The sequence below is a fragment of the Cordyceps militaris genome, assembly GCF_000225605.1.
Source record: "Cordyceps militaris CM01 unplaced genomic scaffold CCM_S00003, whole genome shotgun sequence".
Lineage (NCBI taxonomy): Eukaryota > Fungi > Ascomycota > Sordariomycetes > Hypocreales > Cordycipitaceae > Cordyceps > Cordyceps militaris.
The window spans coordinates 2,739,913-2,754,592 of record NW_006271971.1 but is presented as its reverse complement, the minus strand read 5'-3'; the positions used below and the strand labels follow the sequence as shown (position 1 = coordinate 2,754,592).

At 53.4% G+C, this 14,680-nt stretch overlaps 4 protein-coding genes across 4 annotated transcripts; 2 read left to right on the top strand and 2 right to left on the bottom strand.

Moving 5' to 3' along the window:
* Positions 1 to 336: 336 nt before the first annotated feature.
* CCM_04492 (uncharacterized protein) lies at positions 337 to 1,537 on the bottom strand (the record flags this gene model as incomplete). The annotated part of the gene is made up of 2 exons (XM_006669640.1): positions 337 to 1,063; positions 1,122 to 1,537. The coding sequence occupies 2 exons, from the start codon at positions 1,535 to 1,537 to the stop codon at positions 337 to 339; spliced, it is 1,143 nt and encodes a 380-aa protein (XP_006669703.1).
* A 693-nt stretch (positions 1,538 to 2,230) lies between these two features.
* Positions 2,231 to 4,503, top strand: CCM_04491 (uncharacterized protein; the record flags this gene model as incomplete). The annotated part of the gene is made up of 8 exons (XM_006669639.1): positions 2,231 to 2,246; positions 2,329 to 2,432; positions 2,943 to 3,017; positions 3,086 to 3,152; positions 3,309 to 3,541; positions 3,717 to 3,986; positions 4,082 to 4,222; positions 4,450 to 4,503. 8 exons carry the CDS (start codon positions 2,231 to 2,233, stop codon positions 4,501 to 4,503), a joined length of 960 nt encoding a protein of 319 aa, XP_006669702.1.
* Positions 4,504 to 5,764: 1,261 nt separating this feature from the next.
* On the top strand, positions 5,765 to 7,015 carry CCM_04490 (phenazine biosynthesis protein, putative; the record flags this gene model as incomplete). The annotated part of the gene is made up of 2 exons (XM_006669638.1): positions 5,765 to 5,893; positions 6,017 to 7,015. The coding sequence occupies 2 exons, from the start codon at positions 5,765 to 5,767 to the stop codon at positions 7,013 to 7,015; spliced, it is 1,128 nt and encodes a 375-aa protein (XP_006669701.1).
* A 377-nt stretch (positions 7,016 to 7,392) lies between these two features.
* Positions 7,393 to 14,073, bottom strand: CCM_04489 (Ccr4-Not transcription complex subunit (NOT1), putative; the record flags this gene model as incomplete). Its single annotated transcript, XM_006669637.1, has 4 exons — positions 7,393 to 7,431; positions 7,485 to 12,332; positions 12,369 to 13,751; positions 13,822 to 14,073. The coding sequence occupies 4 exons, from the start codon at positions 14,071 to 14,073 to the stop codon at positions 7,393 to 7,395; spliced, it is 6,522 nt and encodes a 2,173-aa protein (XP_006669700.1).
* Between the last annotated feature and the right edge of the window lie 607 nt (positions 14,074 to 14,680).

Here is a 14,680-nt window from a genome sequence, read left to right as displayed (position 1 = left end):
GTAAACCGCTGATTCTGAAATGCACTAAAGCCGTAAACGCCGCCTTGCAAGAAAGCAAAAGATATCGAAAAATCATTTTCCCGTGACCAATTCCCTTTTGTCGTAATCCAGTCTGAGCCAATTGCAGGGTTGTTACCCAATGGCAACATTATATATACATGTATATCGTTGACATCCCCCAAACACCATCTTCGCAAGAAAAGGAGATGCGAGGATCGAACAAATTTGTACAGCGCGAAGTAAAGGGGGACTTGCCCCGGGACGATGGTCGAAGCGCAGCTCATACCACGTCCCATCGTACATTTTATAGTAGGTCAAGCTGAGCAGGCACACAATTTAGTATGTGCTCAAGAGGTTATCGAGCTCCTCAATCTCAATACTCTCGGCGCCCTGTTCGCCTCCAAAAAGCCGTAGCCAGTTATCGGCTTCTTCTTTGCGAATCCAAGGACCAGCGATAGGTTTTATAGAGGGACTGGCAAGGAAAGCAGTAGATGGAGGGGCGCGGATGTCGCCGAACCACATGTCGTCGCGGAAACCATACTCGGCTAGGACGGCGCGGTCGGCAGGATCAACGACGACGGGGGTGGCCTCGGATAGCTTGCGCTTGAGAACAACATCGGCGGTTTGCGTAAACTCGCGCTCGTCCTTTTCCAGAGGAGGCGAGTCATGGCGGAAGTCGCGAGCGATTCTAACACGGCGCGAGGTAAAGGAACCGACAGCAGAACCGTGGAGGAACATGTCGTCAAAGGTGTCGTCGAATTCGGCAGGAGAGAGATCGACCTCAGGGGAAGGGCTGAGCTCACGGCGGCGACCCTCGGCGTCAGAGCCAGAGTCGTCGGTAAGGGAGACGGAGGGGGTGACAATGGCGGCGGGGAGAATGGGCTGCACAATGCTGGGGTCAGGAAGCTCCTGGCGAGGCTGGGTTGTGAGGAAGAAGTAAGTGCGACGGGGGTGGACAGTCTCAAGCTCCTTGGCCAAAGGGCAACGAGCAGAAGCGGACCAAACGGGGCGCTTGAGGTATGAAGCGAGGCGCGAGGAGATGATGGCGCAAGGGTTGGCGGATCTAGTCGTGTTGAGTTAGCGGTCAAGAAGGATATGAAAGTAGAGCCAACAAGACTTACTGTTGGACCGAAGTGAGAGTCTGGCCAAGGATGAGGGCAAGGTCTTTGACGAGATGGGGTCGGTTGCCAGTGGTTTGTAGCTGGACAATGACACCCTCGACAATGTCGTCGTTGACGGTGGACAGGTCAATTTTGGAGACAGAGTCGGCGTCGGTCATTTCGATGCTGTCGGCAACGGTGGGGGAGGGAGGGGGTGTTTGCTCAGTGGTGTTGGCGGGCGCAGAGCCGGTGTGGGAGCGCTTGAGACGCTTGGTGGGATGGGACTCGGTAGACTCGGCGGCAGGCGCTGTAGGAGAGGTCGAGAGACGGGAAGCAGACTTGGAAGCCGAAGCGGCGGCGCGTGCGGCGTGTGTCATGGGAATGTGAATACCCAGGCTGGGTAGCGAGAGCGACTTGCGCCGCGTGTTGTAAGGCATGACGGCGGCGTTTGTGTGACGAGAGGAGGCTGTTTGCGGAAGCGCAAGCAGTGTTGTGGGAGGCGGCGGCGGCGAGATAGGGTATTCAAGTGATTGGCGACAGGAAGTTCTTGTATCGATATCAACGGTGTCGCTTAGGAAAAGGGCTCTCGCGGTCGCTGAGAAGGAGAAGGCGACGAATGCGGAAGGGTAGACAGAGGCGGCTCGGGAGTGGATATCGCTAGGGTGGACGGAAACAAGGCTGGTGTTTTAAAAGTAGGGGGTTGCTATTCTGGACGAGAGCAGCACAATACTGCAAAAGAAGATGTGAAAATAACAGAAGATGAATAACAGGCAAGCCTTTAGACAAGGGAAGCGGTGATGTTGTGAAATGTTTCGGAGAGTGTCGGGGGGGGTGGTCTGGATAGAGAGAGTCAAGGGAAGGGGGGGGGCGGGATTCAACTTTTTGGCGGGCTGGTTAGAGTCCCAGCGACTTTTTTTTTTCCTTTTGGCTCCTCAGGCTTGGTGGCGGGCGCGGGCTGTGGCTTGGGGAGGAAAGAGCTCAGGCGATGAGCGGCGGACTAGCAGGCCGGGGGGGGGAAGGATTCTTTGGCGGCTTTTTTTTGGGGGGGCCAAAAGACTGAGAGGACCAGCAAGCACGAGAGCTTTGAACTTTTTTTCTTTCTGCATGCTTCCTATTGGTCGGCCACCGGGATGCCTGCATTCCGAAGTGGGCCGCTAGGACGTCAGTCGTGCAGCACGGGCCACATGCCCCCGACCCTTTACTTGCCTCTTTGATTTTTCTGCCTCAGTCTCTTTTTTTGTTCTCCAAGCCAAGGGAGCGAGGGAGCAAGCATTCCAGCGTGCAAGTGACAGCTGTTGGCGGCGAAGTCCGGATGTTTACGCGGTACATGGGGTAAGCAAGAGGGAGAGAAATCCATACTATACAGTACATAGTACAAGGTAGACTTGTTATGGTTTTCCATTTTTCTTCTCCTCAAAATTCCCCGTCTGCTGTGTCAGTGCCTGCGCGGGCATCCCCTTACGTTTGGAGTGATGAATCAAAAAAAAAAAGCTCACCGCCCACAATTCCCAGGTTCCCCACTCAGCCTCGGAGGAGCAGGTTGTAGGGGTCCAGGCAGGTACTGCAGCCGCACTCCTGCACAGCGCGCGGTACTTTTCTTTTATTAAACTATGCCCATTATCTGCATTATTAGTTATCTGTGTGTATTTATTTATGGCAGCCGGCTGGCTTTGTTTACACAAGCGCAAGAAGGCGGTAAATAAACTGCACAAATCTACCTACGTGGTTGCATAAGTTGCCAGCCGTGTAAAAATCGTCTCATGCTTCATGCTCACCTGTTACTGTGTGCATCCATCCTGCTGCAGAATAGCGACGGCATCATCATCGCGGCCACTCTAACAGGTAGATTTGCGTCGCTACGGACTTTATTTATTTTTCCTGGACCCCCAGGGCCCCCAGGGCCTGCTAGTCAACTCGGTACCTCTCTGCTGGTACTGTACAAATTACCGATGACCTATTTATGAATAATTTTCTCCTGGTCGCAGCTTGATTCAGCCAACATGCCCCGCCCTCTGCGCCTGGGGTTCCTGCGGCCACCCGTGTCCAATCGCGGTTCGCCTAATCTGTCCAGGCGTGTCATCGCTCGGCGACCGACTGTTTGTCCTCGCTGTTATGCCGTCACCCGCCCTTTTGTATCACGTTCAGTTTTGTCCTATACAAACAATGGCAGTATAGACTCTTGCTGACGCCCATTGCAAGCGCCAATAGTGCTCGAGCGTACTCCCTCCACGGACTATCGCCAGCCTACCCAATCCAGCTTTGCACAACGCCTGATGCAAACCGTCGGTGAGCACGCATCACCACCACCACAACGCCCGCCAAACTCGCATGATGCGCTGCTCTGCACAATGACCTGCGTGAAACTGGAGCCACCGAACATCAAAGGCGGGCCATCTCTTAAAATCCTGCAAGACACCCGCAATTGCTACGCCGTACGAGTCGTGAGTCGTGACATCAATCGCCCCTCTCGCCTCCAACAAGAATGGCCAGGAAAATTTAGATGCCCACCCACATTTGTCTGAAGCTAAGTTGGCTAACTGGGGCCTTTGTTATTTTATCAGGCTCTACTAATAACGAACCGCGCTGAAGAGACTAATAACATCGGCCTCGCTGCAGTTGCTGGATGGCGACGAATCTTGGGCCAAGCGTACCAACAACATGTCATCAAGTCTCGCCGATGAGCTAAATCGGCCATTGCCGCTGCGCGTCGCCTTGGGAGCCGGCTCTTCATGTCTCCCCTTTCAAGCTCTTCGTGAGGAAAATCGTCGCCATTGTCTGTGTTCTGCTAATACACCGACGATGGACGCCGCATCTTCATCGCGCTCCCTCGCTATTCCCGCATCACCGCCACATCACCGTCAACGATTCAAGTGCGTCTTGGTCGTGGTGGGGGAAACCAGCTTGCCAGCCAACCAACTACTGGCAATAGCAACGAACTGACGCTTGCAAGTTGAAGACGGACTAGCTTGCTGTGTGCCCAGTTCCGCCCGACGGAGACTCCCCGGCGACTTGGTAACGGCAATGGCTCCTTGTCCGCCCCCCCATCTGACCATCTTGCATCGTTAGCCACCGGCGCCGCGTCCTTTTCTGGCCCCTCTTGCTGGCGCCACTTTGCTCGCCGTGTAAGCCGAGAGAAGAGGGAACTGACACCAAAGCTTGGGCAAGTGTCTGTATATTTTCAGCTCTCTTTCTCTCCTGTTTTTTCCTTTTCTTTATTTTCTTTATTTTCTCTCTTTCTCCCTCTCTTCGTTTTCTCTCTTCATTTTCCCTTTAAAAGGGCTCACCCACCACGCATATTGACGTGCATAGCCTGTCTAACAATTACGCGCACTTCCTTGGCGTCTCATAGATAGCCGATTCCCCCCCGATTCTTCGCGACAAGTCACAACTGTCACTCGAGTAATTTCCCGGCTACTATTCCAATGAATAAAAAGGGACCCTTCAACCTTTCATTCTCGTCCTTGTGGAACTGCCAACTGCCCGCTTGTTGCCGTAGTTCCAGTAATAACAGCCCCTTGTGCCCCCCCAATAGGCTCCGCTTACCACAATATTGATATGGAGCACAACGCAGGTACGAGACTTGCAACTGGGGCCTGTGGCTTGCATCCCTCGGTTGACCTTGGTTTATTTTTCTTCTGCATGCGATGCCCCGGTTTATTATCTGGTCTGTTGATTGCTACTATTACCAGCCTGGTGTAAGGCACGTCTCCTGCAAAACAACTTGCCTGTCTCTCTGTCAGTTTGTCTGGTGGCTGTCTGTGCACTGCTGCCGTAGTTCCGGCTCGTCGGGAGGTGATGCCCGTACCACCATGGTGCCCGATAAGCTTTAGCCTAGTCCGTAGTCGGCCGCCGTCACCCTTGGTCGGAATAAGGTTGCCACGGTTGTGATGTTGATGAGGGGAGTAACACCAATTGAACTGCGCGAACCCTGGCCATGGACCAGACCACGGCTGCGACGCTGCGTCCATCGCGCCAACGCTAAACCATCACACCACCCAACAGTGATGACAGCCAGACTACTGCTTGAACAAACTCTGGGAGAGCGAAATGCTACCCCTCACTGAGCCTTCTTATAGCCTGTTGCTTTCGAGGTTGCGTGGACGTTGCTCATCGCCGGGATTGGCAATTCTTGCTGGAGATCATCTGTTGTAACTACTAGCCTTGCATTGAAGACGGGGAGTCCCCAAGCGTGCGCCTTGCAGCATGCACCTTCGCCAGGCCTGGGATTGAGCCTCATCACTCGGTCTCACGTACTGTCCCTTTCAAATTCCTCTCTACTGACTTTGGCGTAGTGTTTTCCCGAGATGCGAGAGATGAGCGACCTTTTGACTGCGTTCTGTATGAATGCCGCCTCAACTATCCAACATTTATTACGGAAACCTATTCCATTTACACATGCCCTGTCTACGCATGTCATCGGCACAGTCTCCGTAGGCTGCATCCGGTTCCGATTGTGTGGCAGCGTCATCGTCCATTTTCAACATTGCACGTCAGCAAAGCGTTGGCAAAGCTGAAAAAGCCAGTATCTTCAACCCTGCATCAATACACCCACGGCGGGAAGCTGTTTCCCCAGCCAAAAGCTGCTTTGGAAACGCCTCTGCCCGTATATCGGCCACCGAAATGGACGAGTGACTCACCGGCGGATACTCGGCTAACAACTCGACATGGTTTCTTACTTGCAACGTTGTTATGAAATAGCCATCCCCGTTGTCCCGCTCATCCGCTTACTCAACCCTCAGCCCACTCTGACTCGTCCGCAAGGGCGTGAGAGCGGAGATGGCATGAATTCATATGTAAGGCGTACATGTTAGTCATATAGACAGTATATATCTTCACTGTCTTTTGCTAGATACAGAAATATTGAACATATAATTCACAATTGTGCCCGGAGAAATTAAACCATCTCACTTACACAGAAACCCCTCCTCCCCTCCGCCGCTCCAGCTCCCCCTCACGAGTCACCGCTGAACAATCATCGTCGCCAAAAGAGCATGGAGCTTCCTTTTGAGACGTACGACGTCTTCACCGACACGCCGTACCGCGGCAACCCCCTCGCCGTCGTCACCATCCCCGTCACCATCCCCGCGCCGCCCACGCAGGCCCAGAAGCAGGCCGTCGCGCGCGAGTTCAACCTGTCCGAGACCATCTTCATCCACGAGCCCGCCAGCCCCAGCAGCGTCCGCCACGTCGACATCTTTGTCACCAACGCCGAGATTCCCTTTGCCGGGCACCCCACCATTGGCACCGCCGTGTCGCTCCTCGGCGCCGGCGTCGACACCCTCGTCACCAAGGCCGGCCCCATCCCCGTCGCCAGCACCGGCGGCGGTGGCGGCGCCCGCGCCACCATCCCGCACAACGTGCACCTGCACGCCAAGCGCCTCCGCGACCTCTCCTCGCCGGCGCACCTCGAGGGCCTCTCCGACGTGCCCGCCGTGCGGGCCGCCGAGCTCGACGCCCCCGTGTACAGCATCGTCCGCGGCATGAGCTTCATCCTCATTGAGCTGCCGTCGCTCGCCGTCCTCGCGCAGGCCACCGAGTCGCGCTTCACGGGCCCCGTGGCGGAGCTGCTGGATGACGGGTGGCGGGCGGGCCTCTGCTGCCGCTTCTATTATGTGCGGACCGGTGGCGGCGCCGACGACGACGGCACCGAGGTCGTGACGCTGCGCACCCGCATGATTGACGCCCTGTGCGAGGACCCCGCGACGGGCTCGGCGTCGGCGGCGCTGTGCTGCTACCTCGGCGCCGCGAGCGGCGGGCAAAAGACGAGCAGGCGCCGGTATGAGCTGACGCAGGGCGTGGAAATGGGCCGGGAGAGCAACATTGTCGTGCATGTGACCATGAAGGGCAATGCCATCGACGAGGTGCATCTCTCAGGCAAGGCTGTCAAGGTCATGAAGGGGACGTTGATCATCTAACATAAAAGGATTGTTCACCCAAGTGCAAGCACATTGTGCAACACAACAAATCATGTTGATAAGCAGAAAACCAACTTTTGCGCCGGTATTACCTCAACCAACGTAACACTGCCCTATTAATATACATTGATGCATTATACCTAGTACAAGAAACTTCGTCGCTGGATCCAAACGTCCACATCCCCCAATGCAGAAATCTGGTTCTCTCGCTAACGTCATTTCCATTATTTCCAAATACCTCATGCGAGCGACCTTTAAACCCCACGCTCATCCCCCGTTGAATATTTCATATCACACAAGCACAACACCTTGCGTACTCTTCGTAAACATCGCGTCGGCCTTAATAACCGAGCCGTCTATAATCCTTCGGCAAGCTCCTAAACCCGCTGAAGAATATTGCCAAATCGTTCCGCCACCTGAGCGTGTTAGCTTTTGTAGTCGTAAGCATAGTGTACACAGTATAACATACCTCTGGAGTAGACTTGATGAATGGCAGGTCGAAGAACATGTATTTCTCGTTCTTTACTAGCTCAACGACCGTGTACATCAGTCCCCATGGCTGTGGCCAGAATCCGATCAGTCTTTCGAGCAAGACTCTTGTAATCTCTTGGCGGATGTCTGTGTCTTCCGGATCATGCAGGTCATTGCCGAATATGTGGAGCAATAGTTGGCTGAAGAACTCAGTGTGCGTGTTGGCGTATCGAAGCTGATTGATCATGCTCGACACCAGATAGTATCTAGCCTCTGGAGATACCTCGTGAACAAGCACGGACAAGACCGTAGCTTCCGGCTCCTTGCCGCTGAGCCTCGGCGGCTCGGTGGAAAATAATCGTTCTGCTCCATGACTACCAAGATAAATGACAACAGCGTTGATGACATCGATGTTGGCGGAGACTGGAACATGACCAAAGGTGGTTTCAAGATCCGATCCAGTGCTCATGCTGTGCACAATCTGCGCCATGATACCCTCCGAGGTGGCGCCTTGGACAACTTCCTCGAGGCCCTCAATGAGCCCTGCTTGTTGCAAAATGGCCTTGGCATCATCAACAAGCCCCGGGTAGACCTTCGAATCTTCGCGCTCACTAACACCCTTGCTTTTGGTGATCACCTTGGTGTAACCATGCTGCGGCTGAGCTGCGAGAACAGCGTTAAGCAACTGGGTGCAGTGGGGTGGGATGCTCTTGGAAATATCCACATGATGCGCCGCAACAAACTCGGCAAAGTCATGCTGAAGAATGACAAGAAGTTTGAGCGTAGCTCGGTACATCTCCTTGGCAACGGATGACACACCCAAGGCCTTAAGCTGCTCGCTCAGACAATCCAAATGCTGGCGCAGGAGTCTGGTAAACTGCTGCCATCCTCCGTATTCAGGAATCGACAGTAAATTTGGTAGGAAAGATCGGTGCTGCAGAAGCGAGAGCCAGCCGAAAGCAAAGCCGGGCAACTGGAAAGGACCGAGCGGCTCCATTCTGCGGGCAACAGTCAGAATAATATCTCTCGACTCCATCTCGGGTAGCTGATCGCAGATGGTTTGTAGTTCGTGAAAGAGCATAGAGAACAGGCGGAAGAAGAGTCTCTGATTGAGGTGTTCCCCGCGATTCGTTTGGTGATGATACAACACCATAGTGGTGATGCCAAGCACCGAGTCGACAAATGACGCACGGCTTGCACTGCTGTCCTGATGCATGCCGACAAACACGCCAATGAGCTTCGCGAGAGCATCAATCATGATGTAACCATCACTGCCGGCATGGATCAAATGCTCAAAGCGTTCAACGGACAAGTCAATGCTGCTGCGGAGGAAGATTAAGAAATCAGACTTGTTGCGAATAACCTGGGTGGCGCGTAGCCGCTTGATGAAGACATCGACTGCTGCGCCCGATGCATTCTGGTTGTTACACAAATGCACCCATTCGTCAAAGACATATTCCATTTGTTCGTGTCTAGACGAAGACTCGTTACCGTGGCTTTGTGATGGCTGGTACATACCAGCACCGACAAGCTTCGCCTTGAGTCTCTCGCCGACGACAGATTCGCTGTCCGCGTTAATCCAGTTCCAGGCTGCTTCCAAAGTACGGACGAAATCAGCATAGAGAGCGATGGGGCGACTGTTGAGGAGAACGAGATCAAACATCTGCTCCAGGAACCCCAGAGACCCCTCTTTCCTCTCATCGAGAGCCTTGGACATGGCAAGGTCGATGCTTCTCCAATCGAGAAGATCAGTGCGCGTCAGAGCAGCAAGTAAGGGCAAGCTAAGGAAGCTGCTTCCTGGCTGCTGACTAAATAGAGCGCGCACACGGCTGTTCAGATCGGCACCCGAGATCTTGCGTAAAGTCTCCATAACGTGAACAAGACTCTCCAGAGTAAGGTTGTCCTCGACCTGCTGGAAAATTACACCAGTAATCTGCTCCGCAGCATAGATGGGAAATTCGTCTGAGCTCTGAGACGTCTTAATGAGCAACTGAACCAGCGCATCGACAACGTCAAGAACTTGGTGGGGGCGGGGTAAGTCGGCAAAGTGCTCCTCACGGGCCTCGCCGGCGGCACGAAGAAGTTCTTGCAACAACTTATTTAAGCGCTCTGGCAGACCATGAGCTTCCACGGGAAAGTTGTTAGCCCGTCCGTTCGACATGCTTCCCGCGGTGCTTTGGAGAGAAGCATAGGGTTGCATCTGCGAGCCGAGTTGCTGAAGTGACGGTGTCTCTGCAGGAGTGGGAATATTAGGCATATTACCAAAGGGCTCTTGTAGCACTTCATTGGCAAGCGATCTCGTCGCATCAGAGGCGGAGGGCTCATGATTTGCGCCTGATGTAGTTGTAGTCGCCGTGTTCCGGGGCTGCCGGGCGAAGTCCTCATAGATGGCCATTTGCTCAGGGTTCAGTCCAGGCATATTGGGAGACAGTTTGAATGGGTAAGGTATGGTCATCGCCCAGCGGTTGATGTTGGCTGGGTACGAGGACTCGTTTGGATGCTGAATCTTGTATCGGCGTCTGGCCTCAAAATCAGACTCGAGAAGATCCTCAATCTCTGGCACAGCCCGCTCTTCAGCTTGCTGCTCAATGATGTTGCAGGCAAGATCGAGGTTGGAGTTAACACACATGATGATCGTGCCTTCCGGAAGACCAGATGGAAGATCGTTTGAGAGATTGCGCATGTAATTAGTCATGTTAGCTCGAAGAGGCTCCTTGGAAGTAACTTGAGCGAGGCTTCCAGCGGTTGCTTTGACCATGTTGATCGCAGAGAGCCGAATTCGGTTCTCATCTGGCTCGGAAACGAAGTCTTTTCGGATCATTTGTTGCGTTGAAATCGCAGCGATTGTAACTGACCTATCGACAACAGGCTGGATAATATCGTGCAAGGCGCGGGTGACAGCGTTTCGGGCGATTTCATGCAACCTGGTGGTACTGACCACCATTTCATTTGTGGGCGGTATGGTGATCTGCGCACTTAAGTCGGGGATAGTCGGCGCTACTGTTTGGGGAGACAGCCCGGCACCGATGCCAGAGCCAAGGCCGTTCAAAGGTATCCCTTCAAATGGCTCAAGTTGCTCGACGGTGAGCACGGCCGCAGGCTCCTCCGCAACTGGCCTGTTGAGGATTTCGCCGGAGGGTTCAATGCTTTTATGGTCGAGGCTGAGACCCTTACAGAGGACCTCAATCTCGAACTTGAGGTTGAGTTTGAGCTCGGCGTGATGGTAGAGTTCAATTAGGAGATATATGATATCCATCAACCAAGGATTGGGAGGACGGAACACAGCCGAGGTAGAGCCTTGTAGAAGTACCTTGCAGACGAACGGGATCACAACGATGAGTCTCTTGGTGTCGTGGGCTTCAATCAGCAGTTGTTTGAAGGCAATGTTTTTGTGCTTGATAGGCTTATCACGAGCAAGTGTCAAGAGTCCGAGCCAACCACCAAGATTTTTCAAGTGTGTTCGCTCAGTCGAGTTCTGCATCGTGGCTTCAGAATTGAGCATGCGAGCGACGTTGATATAGGTCTCCCTGAGCACCTCACTCCACAGAGACGAGTCCTCGAAGAATTTGACCAGGTCTAGGTATACATGGTGGTAGTTGGGTTGCATCTTTGCTCTCTCGGCAACCAGATGGCTTGCAAACCATTGTTGATGCTTGTGATCCAGCATATCACGAAGCTCCATGCACATGGATTCGAGAGTCTGCTCTGTGATATTGTTCAGGACAAACTGGATTTTGCCCTGCTCGTCCTCGTCGGGATCTTCGTATCCGGCCCCTGAGGGAACAGGGTCAATACCAATAGCCGAAAACGGCGCCGTAGGCCCATCGGGGAAGGCAAGATCGTCAATAGTGCCGTTTGCAAGAGCATCGCCAGCGAAGCCCAGCGATTGGGCAGTGCCGCCGCTGCCCCGACTTCGAGCTAAATCCTCCTCATGCTCACGAACGATTTCTTCCGCCTTCTTGTAAGCATCCGTGCCTTGTAGACCTGGAACCTGGAGTAGCTGTTTGCAGAATCCCGGCCATTCTCGGAATCGAGAGAGTAATTGCATCAGAGCTTGTAAGCCAAATTTGTACATCGACTCATCCGGTCGGTGATCACGGACAGCCTCCAAAACCATCCCGAGACCGATTTTCAATGGAAGGTCGGAAATCAACTTGTGAGAAATGATGCCGCCAAACAGGACCGCTGTGGTCGCCAGAGCTTCGAGCGGGTAGTCGACATAGTGATTATACTCGTCGAACAGCCCGTGAATCATGCAGGCGAAGACATCCTGATCGAGCATGTCCCTGGAATGCTTGTATCGCTCAAGAATATCAACGATCGTGCGAACGGGAATCTCGTCGCCGTACATTCTCTTGTAGTGCTCTTCCATCTTGTTGTTGGCTGCTGACGGGAGGCCGTTGCCGAGGGACGAGTTGGCATCGATAATATCGTCATAGCCTTCGCCATAGTTGATCAGCCGCGGATAAGCTGTGATGCACTGACGCTGGACAACAATAAGATCGGGTACCGGAGCTTTTGGCATCAAGTCCTCGAGAATCTGTAGCAAGGCAGATACGGTGCGGACCTGAAGGTTGGTAGTGGCTGCCCTGATACTATTGTGCTCAGGGTCAGGTCGTTGCGACGCAATTTCCAAATTGGTCTTGATCAAAAGAAATTGTATCAGTGTTCTGGAAATGTCGACTCCTTGGTCTGCATGGTACTTGGCCCATTTGGAGAGGTCAACATATCCTTCTGCGTGAGCAAGAGCCGCCAGATCAAGAGCGAACCCGTTGCCTAAATATACCAGGGTGTCCAACCACTTGAGCTTGACTGCATGCTCAAAAATAAGTGGCAATTCGCCAGGCTTTGAAGCATGTGAATCTGCGAGTCTAGTACACACCCACTCCTTATCTTTGCGCCAAAGACTGTCCAATGCGAACTCCCAATTCTCGGAATTCTTATATAAGAATTGTTCGAACAATGTACCGACGGTCTCGGCCGCCATACCAGCCCAAGACTCCCTCGGGATCTCGAATGCGGTAACAAGGAATATATCGAGATTCGGAACCACAACAAACTGAAATAGTCGCTTGGCCTCGATCGTTTGGGATGAGTGGACCGAATTGAGCGCAGCGTGGAAGATGCCTGATAGAGCCGCGACGGATACCAGCGGGTGCTTTTGAGCAATTGCTGCCCTGTCGCGTACGTTCTGGGGGGATTTCGCATAGTCGTCGAGGTCGATGCTTCGCTGGAGGTTCGGGATCGTCGTCGCATCGAGCTGCTCTGGCGTCAAGGCAGCATAGGCACTCACGAAAGATAACTGAGCCTCTGGTTCAGACCATGTGCCACCCCACAGCCGCTGGATGTCGAAGTTTGCCTTGGGATCCTCGGCTACTGGTAGGAGAGCTTTATACAAGCGAAGAAGTTGATCAGAGGTTATTCTAGCAGTCGGCTGGTCGAATGACCGCACGACATCGTTCCAATCAAACGTTCTGGGCACAATTCGGCGAACAGCAGCAACCAGAACCGACGGATCATGCTCAGGTTGTTGTGTGATAGTCACAAACGTGAGCGCCGAAGAAACTTGCTCGGGTGTCAGCTGGAAATGCCCGTGCCGTGCTTGCAGATGCGAAACACAGGACTCTTCATCACGAGTAACATCAGCACCAGTCTTTTGTATATACCTCGCCAATGCATTTGTAGGTTTGTCAGCCAGAACGCGCGCAAGATCTAATGCAGCCAGACACGATGCAGGAGTAGCTGTGTCCAACGCCGCGTATCGCGTTATAATGGCATTGCGAAGATTGTTTCGAGAGGATGCAACAAAGCTTGGAGGGTGGTATTGGAGGAAACGGTCGATGATCATGGCCATGAAGCTCGGGTGAATATCTGCGTGCACCCCGGGTAACTCGAGCATGTGCACAAAGGTACTGAAGTTTGCCGATAGAATCGCGTCAGCCTTTGTCTTGAGATCAACCCTTGACCCCATTTTGAAGGCCAGCGCAAGCAGAGTCTTCATGAGCGCATCAAGCTTGAATTGCTCCATGAACGTCGACAAGTCAAAATCACGAAAAATATCTTCAGTTCCGCTCTCGATAGACTCTGCAATTCTGGTCGCTTGTTCAGGTTCGTAGGCAATTTTGTGCATCTCGCTGACAAGAAGGTGGTAGTTGCCAGGGTTGGCAACTGGCCGGTTAAGGCCAGGAAATATTTGTGGCGCATTGCCGACAACTAGTCGAGTGAAGTATTTGGTGAAGACTTCCATGCCGTAGTCATCGATAAGCTGTGGTTATGGCGTGTTAGACATTTGCACTCGAGTCCGCATGTTCATGGGAAAACGACTCGACGCTTACTTTTCTGAGCTGTTCAACTTGCAATTCCCACTTGGCTCGGTCCTTATCCTCCTTGATTGTGCTGAGGAGGAGATAAACTTGTGCGACAACAATCTTAGTGAGGGAGCTGGCCCCCGTCGGACTGCTGGTGCTGGGGCTGGCGCCAGCACTGAGAACACCAGCGTGCGATGGATGAGGGGAGTGATTGGAGCCGGTCTGGAGAGCCTGGGCAGGATTTGGCGAAAATGACCCCGCTCTTGGTGGAGGGACCATGGAGGTATCTTGGTGAGTGTCGCGGATTATACGTTGGAGCGCCTGCCTGGGGGGATCGGGCAGGCAGGGAGGCTCGAAAAAGGGAGAACGAGACTGTAGGAACGGGATGCTACTCGTTCGTGGCAGTTTCTAAATGGATGGAATCGGGGTAACTTCGATATCGCTGGGGGGCAGAAACCGAGAAGCCCGGGTCGGAAGCTGGTATTTGTCGCGATACTTCTGTTCAGCAAAGCTAAAAGCCGGTCGAGGAGCGCTAGCTGGCGAGCCGCGATGTGTCGGCAGAAATTGGGCGGCGCTATAACTGAGAGTGTAAACAGATCGCCGCAAACTGATGCGTTCTGATGATGACAGATCGGAGAAGGCTGTGCGAGGCAGGCAAATTGTATTCGACTATTCAAATGATGGCAATACGACGTAGGTGTGTGTGGAGGACAAAGTCAACGCAAGCACGCCTGAAAATGGACAATCAGGCGTCTTGCGCTACGTCCCGCAAGCCCTGCAACACGTCGCCAGTCCGGGAGCAGAACGACCAGGTCACGTGCAGCACACCGGTCCGCGTTACCCTGCCAACGGCCTGACCTTGGCTTCCAAACAATGAAAAGAGGCG